Consider the following 6,938-nt stretch of genomic DNA (forward strand, 5'->3'; position numbering starts at 1 on the left):
TTTGTGGTTTAAATGAGAATGGCCCATTGGCTCATATATTTGAGTGTTTGGTCTACAGATGTTGAACTGCATGGCAAAGATTAGGAGATGCATAACTGGGTGCGGGCCCCGAGTCCCTCCAGCTCCTTGTCCCTCCTGCATATGGATGTGAGCCTTCAGCTGCTGCTCCAGTGCCACGTTTGCTGCCACACTCCCCATGACCGTCATAATCTCAAACCCTCTATAAACTATTTTGTAAGTTTGTTCTTCCAGAGGACAGAGGTTCAATTCCTGGCACTCTCATGGTGGCTAACAACCACCCGTAACTCCAATGCCAGGAGATCTGATGCCCTCTTCTGGACTCTGCAGGCACTGTATACAAATGCATATACACAAAACACATTAAATAAATTTTTTTAAAAAAGAAAATAATTATCATTTCTTTTAATTTGATGTTTATTTACATTCCAATGCTGTCCCCTTTCCCAGTTTTCCCTCCAGAACCTCCCCATCATATCCCCCCTCCCCGATGTAATCATTTCTATAAGCACAAAAAAAATTGGACGAAGTTCAGTATTCCCAGTGGCATGCATATGCCCTTGAGATCTCCAAATCTCTAGTGTACCTCAGTTTCCTTCCATGCTACCTGATGCCACCACAACTGAAACAGTGACTGCTAACACAGTAGGCCATCTGCAGTGCTCACAAGCCAACAGAGCCTCTCAGAGTGGAAGAGAACCAGCAGGTAACAGCTCTAATACGTACTACAAACCAGCACAAAATAAAAAACACTGGAGTACATTATGCTCGCCCCAGGTAGTGACACTACATGGAGGAAGTATGTCATTGTGGGCGTGGGCTTTAAGATCCTCCTCCTAACCACGCGGAAGCCAGATAGCTGCCTTCAGAACAAGTCGGCTTCTCCAGCCCCACATTTGCCTGGACTCTGCCATGCTCCTGCCTTGATAATGGACTGAACCTCTGAACCTGTAAGCCTGCCCCAATTAAATACCATCCTTATAAGAGTTGCCTTGGTCATGGTTTCTGTTCGCAGCAGTAAAACCCTAAGACAGGCAAGAACCAGAGACTGATGAACCTACCTGAAGTTAAAATACATGACACAAGTCAGAAATCCTTGTAGTCCCAGCATTTGGAAAACTGCAGAGAAGGCTAGCCTGGAATGTACAGTGAGTTTTGAGGGCACCCAAGCCATAGCAGCAAAACTCTCAATCAAAACACACACAAACACAAACACACACACACAGAGAGAGAGAGAGAGAGAGAGAGAGAGAGAGAGGCAGGCAGACAGACGGGAAGGACAAAAACCAAGAGAAGAAAATAGCAAAGTCCTGTGTTTAGACAGAATGAACCACACTAGTGACAGTATTGAGATAATGACCGATAAATATATGTATCTTGAAAGAAACATATGGCCTATTTCAATTATCAGGAAAATAAAGAGTTATTTTATGAACTTCCTGTCCTAAAAAACAACTGGCAGAAAAATAAATTTTTCAGACTTGATGAAATCAAATTAGATTCCCAATCAGGATACTACAATCACAAATACGAAAACGGCCCATCGATGGTGGTGCACACTTTTAGTCCCAGAACTTTAGAGGTGGAGGCAAGTTGATCTCTGAGTTGGAAGCCAGTCTGGCCTACAGATCGAGTTCCAAGACAGCCATAATGAGACCTTGTTGGAAAAAAAAATCAGAAAAAAAATAATACAAAGATCTTGCCTTGTTAATATTGTAAAATACAGTTTGAAAGAAGGGAACCTGGGAAGCATAAAAACACGTGGCTTCATTCCACTGAGCTCTGTGTGAATGCTCCTGCCATACATAATACACCCGACCAGGTCAGAGCCTCTTACCAAGGCTGCCGCTTTGCCCTGCCCTACTGTCTTAGTCAGGGTTTCTATTCCTGTACAAACATGACCAAGAAGCAGTTTGGGGAGGAAAGGGTTTATTCGGCTTACATTTCCACACTGCTGTTGATCACCAAAGGATGCAGAACTGGAACTCAAGCAGGTCAGGGAGCAGGAGCTGATATAGAAGCCATGGAGGGATGTTCTTTACTGGCTTGCTTCCTCTGGCTTGGCTCAGCCTGCTCTCTTATAGAACCAAGACTACCAGCCCAGAGATGGCACCACCCACAAGGGGCCTCTCCCCCTTGGTCACTAATTGAGAAAATGCCCCACAGCTGGATCTCATGGGGGCATTTCCCCAACTAAAGCTCCTTTCTCTGTGATAATTTCAGCTGTGTCAAGTTGACACAGTACACCTACCTACTCCCAAAGCACTGGAGAGCTAGTGAAGGCCCATCATTTTAATCTTTTGGTATAGAATAAAATTCATTCAGATGAAAATAGTTTACGAACACGCAATGTCATCAGAGTCATGAGCATGGGCGTTTTACCTGCACGCATGACTATGATTGCAAGATCCCCCAGAAGTGGAGTTATACAGTGATGTGCCATGTGGGTGCTGGGGATTGAACCTGTGTCATCTGTTAGAGCAGCCAGTGCTTTTAACTGTGGGCCCAGCCTGAGTCAATTGTTTTCTATATAGTAGTGTTTTGAGTTAGCAGGAAAACAATGAAGTGATAAATGACAACTGGGTCACTTACTGTCTTATTCAGAACCAGTATTTGAGGGTTTTGTTGTTGTTTTGGTTTCATTTATTTTTGTTTTTTGTTTGAGGCAGGGTCTCATAGCCTAGGCAGTTCTTTTACTTCCCCAAGATTATAGGTGTCTACCATGCCTGTAACCCAGGGTACCACCAAATAATCTATACAACACTAGGACTTGAACTCAGTGCCTCGTGTGGTGTGTGCTAGCCATTCAACCAACTCAGCTACATCTCTAGCTCCACACCAGAACTTTTAAGAATAAGAAAGTGAGCCGTGTGGTGGCGCACACCTTTAATCCCAGCACTCGGGAGGCAGAGGTAGGCAGATTTCTGAGTTCGAGGCCAGCCTGGTCTACAGAGTGAGTTCCAGGACAGCCAGGGCTAAGAGAATCCCTGTCTCAAAAAAACAAAACAAAACAAAACAAAAGAATAAGAATAAGAAAGTGAGCGCAGCAGTAGTGCACTCTTGTGATCTCAGGATTCTGGAAACTGAGGCAGTACAAGGCCAGTTTAAGCCAGAGATGAAGAGCCTGTCTCAGAAGACTGAGTGGCTACGGAAGGAAGGTGGGTATGGTGGTGCACATCAGTAATTCCAGTACCGAGGAGTCAGAGACGGGAGAATCTGGACTTGAAGGTCAACCTCTGCTAAATAACAGCCTGTGCTACACGAGACAGACAATAAGCCGGAACAGTGAAAATTAAAAGCTATACAGTTAAGAAACAAACACCCAAATCTACTTAATGCAAAGCCTTACAAAACAGGCACAGAAAGCAATAAGCACTTAAAATTACAGATGACTAGCATACATGTTCAGACAATTCAACCTATTTACACATGAAGATCTTATTCTTCAAAGACTGGAAGTGGGCTGGGCTAAGAGCAGAGCCTGTGATTCCAGGAAAGGCAAGAGGGAATATTGATTTTGAGGCTGGACTACATAGAAATAACATTTAAAAAAAAATATGTCTGTCCACAGTCTGGTCCTACTACTATTGAGGTTTTAAGAAACAGGTGAACAAGCATCAAAGCTAATACCCTCTCTGGAGCCCGCTGTGGTGCACACACCCTTTATCCTATTAATCCCAACACTCCAGAGGCAGAGGCCGGAGGTTCTGAGATGGAGATCAGCCTAGTCTACACAGCAAGTTGCAGACAGCTTGCCATAAATAATAAAAAACAAATGTGTAAATAATATATAAATAAGCATTGAAAACCTTCAGACCCAGCAACTACAGATCCTTTATTACAAAAAAAAAAAAAAAAAAAAAAGCCAAGTTTGTCAGTCTCTGTGCACAAGTATTTCCATTTTAACATTGGTCATGCTAGCAAAAAGTGCAAACACCTTTGCACAGTCACAGTATTTCTAATGTTAGAACTTGTTTTCTTTTTTAAAGCAGCATTTGGAATGTGAAGGCTCAAGAAATTCATGGCCATCTTTAGTCACATAATAGTTTAAGCCCAACCTGGGCTACACAAGACCATGTTCTCAAAAAATCAACTAGACAAACATATCTAAAAAAAAAAACTTAAAAAAAAAATCAGCACTTAATGAAAATTCTTATATCAAGGTCTAAGGTGTTTTCTGGTGGTGGAAGTATGGGGGCAATTCTACAACATTGTATTTCTGTTTGTTCCTCTCTAGTTTGAAAGACCTTCATATAGCCAGGCATGGTGGTGCACACCTTTAATCAATGGAGGCTGAGTAGGGTAGATTTCTTGAGTTTGAAGCTAGCCTGGTCTACATTGTGAGTTCCAGGACAGCAAGGGTTACACAGAAAACCTGTTTTTAAAAAACAGCAAAAACCTACATACTTTTTTAAAAATTATTAAATATTTTCCAATCCATCTTGAAGAGAAAAACTCTGGCAGAATACCAGTTCCAAAATGTGAACATTAATCAAATGTCTCTTACAGGCAACTGCTTGGACTGTATTATTGATTGTGACTATAACCACCAGGGTATAAACCAAGCTTCCACTTAAGAGGAATTCTTTGCCCTTCAGAAAGAAAACATTAAACAAGAACCTTTGGTCCCACGGTGATGTTGGCCAAAAGGGCAGGAGGAATGACCAAAGATACCCCAAGGGCCAGTGCCATTATGGAGAGGTTTACTCAACCACACGAGCCTGTGGTTTCTGAGAAAGGTGAATGAAGGGGAACCATTTGGCAGTCGCAGGGAAAAGGTGATATTTTAGCTTGTTTCCAGGGCTACCCATGTCCTGGAGGATCTCAGATACTAAGTCACACCTAGGAAAATAGCCAATTGGGAGCTTCTGGAAAAAGCATTCACACTTTTGTCCCTTCTTGGGTCAAGGCCCACACAACAGTGGATGTTTGAAAACAGTCTCCTGATCCCTGAAAACCTACAGAGCTTGGCAGTTCACCTTTGTCTTTACCCAGAGACAAGCTCAAATCTGTGGAGCAGGCAATTCTAAGATCTCCTTTCAACACTTGCTCTGCCATCCACAGGGAGCAATGTGCACTCACTGTCCCTACAAAAGGAGCAGGAGCCTGGAAGATCCCTTGCAAGGAATGTCAAAGCTGATACCAACTTCAGATGTTGAAGGAGTCCCAGATGTGGGACGGTGTGGTCACCTGATTGCTTCCCCACCCCCAGCCCCCAGTTCTGAAGCACCAATTCATATTGTGGGAAGACCCACTCTTCTGTATGGATTCTCTTAGAGTACCTTCAGGAACACAAGCTAGAAAAACACCGCCTGCCTCCCCATATTGCAAAAATATTACGCAAACCAGTGACAGCAGCCAATGTTCACAGTGTCTTCTACCAGGGCAGCATGCTGACTTCTATGAAACCAGGGTACACAACACTGGCATGGCACAGGGCAGAGATGCCCAAAACAACAAACCTACACATTCATGATTTGTTTCATCTGTACCTGCTCCCTGGCTGACCCTAAACCTTACAAACTCAGTTTCTCTTTTCTGTGGCTGTGCTGGTAAGGTGCCCACATAACAGGCACTCTACTATCAGGTCAACAGCCTACAGGTTTGTCCTGCAGCAGGTACAGGAACCCCAATCCCATTACATAAACAGGAGGAAGAGAATATGTGGGTTCATTACAGATGGTTCTACTCTTTACAGATAGAGTACGACAAAATTAGTCACTTTTATTTCAAAGAAAACAGTACAAACGAGTGTGCAAAATTAAGTTTCATGATTAAATACACATAAGGTAACATGCATACTTGACATCAAATCCACAGTTAGCCGATTACAGGAGCATAAAGGAACTGGCAGAACTGAGAACCTGTTGCTGTGCACAATTTAAATGTTTGCAACCTGAAATCAAAACCGCAAAACTGAGCTTCTTAGAAGATATGTAAAAAAAAAAAAAACCTAAACATATACCTCAAGTGGTACAGAAACACAGACTCTACAGCCTGTGTCAGTACCAGGATGTGCCTGCCATCCCAATGTTAGTGTGTTCCTATGGATGCTGGGAGAGATGAGACAGGATAGACGCCACAGGCCAAGGCAGTACCCTCCACACCAATGGGAGCTAGAGGCACATGGACACTGCACTGAGAAGGCCCCTAAGTAAAGTAATGCTTTCTTCTGGGACTGATTTTTAAAGACTATGTGTTACTCTGTTCCCTAAAGGTAATGGGAAAGTTCTGTTTTAACCCAAACAAAACCAGAAGACCCTGCCCCCCTGCAGCCTGAATGGGTGCCACAAGCATTCTGTTCTCTGGCAGGTCTGGGATGTGACTTGTTCTAATGGCCAAAGTCAGAATTCCCCAGTGTGTGCTCTGAACAGTGCTCCTCATGTGAGGCAGAGGGTGTTCTACCAGACAAGCTGATAGTGTTATCTCATTGGAACTATCTAGTATTTGAGCCCTGACACACTCATCCTACAAGCTTCCACTGATTCGTGCTTGGATAGTTCCCAGGGGACTGCAGGGAGCCTACTGGCATGAATATGGTGGTGCCACTAATGCTAGCATCACAGGTGAATTAAAGGGTAGTGGCCAGCAAGGGCACGGGACGCCCACAGCCACGGAGTGTCTGCAGAACCATGGTGATGATCCTTTAATATGGGATGAGAAGCCTTGCTCAGGAAGGCAGACAACCACGTATGGCTTCGAGACCAAGGTCCTCGAGGGGGGCCTTGAGCCCCTCCCCCGGGGCACTGGCACCAGCCCCAGGAATCCACAGGGCGGCTGGGTGGTGGCATCACCTGGGCTCACAGGCACAGTCACAGCTTGTCATCGGTCATCTCCAGGAACTGTGCACAGACATCCCGGACACACTCACCCTTAGGACTGAACAGGAACTTGTAGTAGCTGCCATCTGCACAGATAGC

At 44.2% G+C, this 6,938-nt stretch overlaps 1 protein-coding gene across 1 annotated transcript in view; it reads right to left on the reverse strand.

Annotated features, from left to right (window-relative positions):
- Window positions 1-5,722: 5,722 nt before the first annotated feature.
- Wdr45b (WD repeat domain 45B) overlaps window positions 5,723-6,938 on the reverse strand; it is a 26,043-nt gene continuing 24,827 nt past the window's right edge. Inside the window, exon 9 of the mRNA XM_021212763.2 lies at window positions 5,723-6,932. Within this exon, the coding sequence (XP_021068422.1) occupies window positions 6,831-6,932 (102 nt within the window). The 3' untranslated portion in view covers window positions 5,723-6,830. The remainder of the gene's footprint in view (window positions 6,933-6,938) is intronic.

Source organism: Mus pahari, chromosome 14 (genome assembly GCF_900095145.1).
Source record: "Mus pahari chromosome 14, PAHARI_EIJ_v1.1, whole genome shotgun sequence".
NCBI classification, from domain to species: Eukaryota; Metazoa; Chordata; class Mammalia; order Rodentia; family Muridae; genus Mus; species Mus pahari.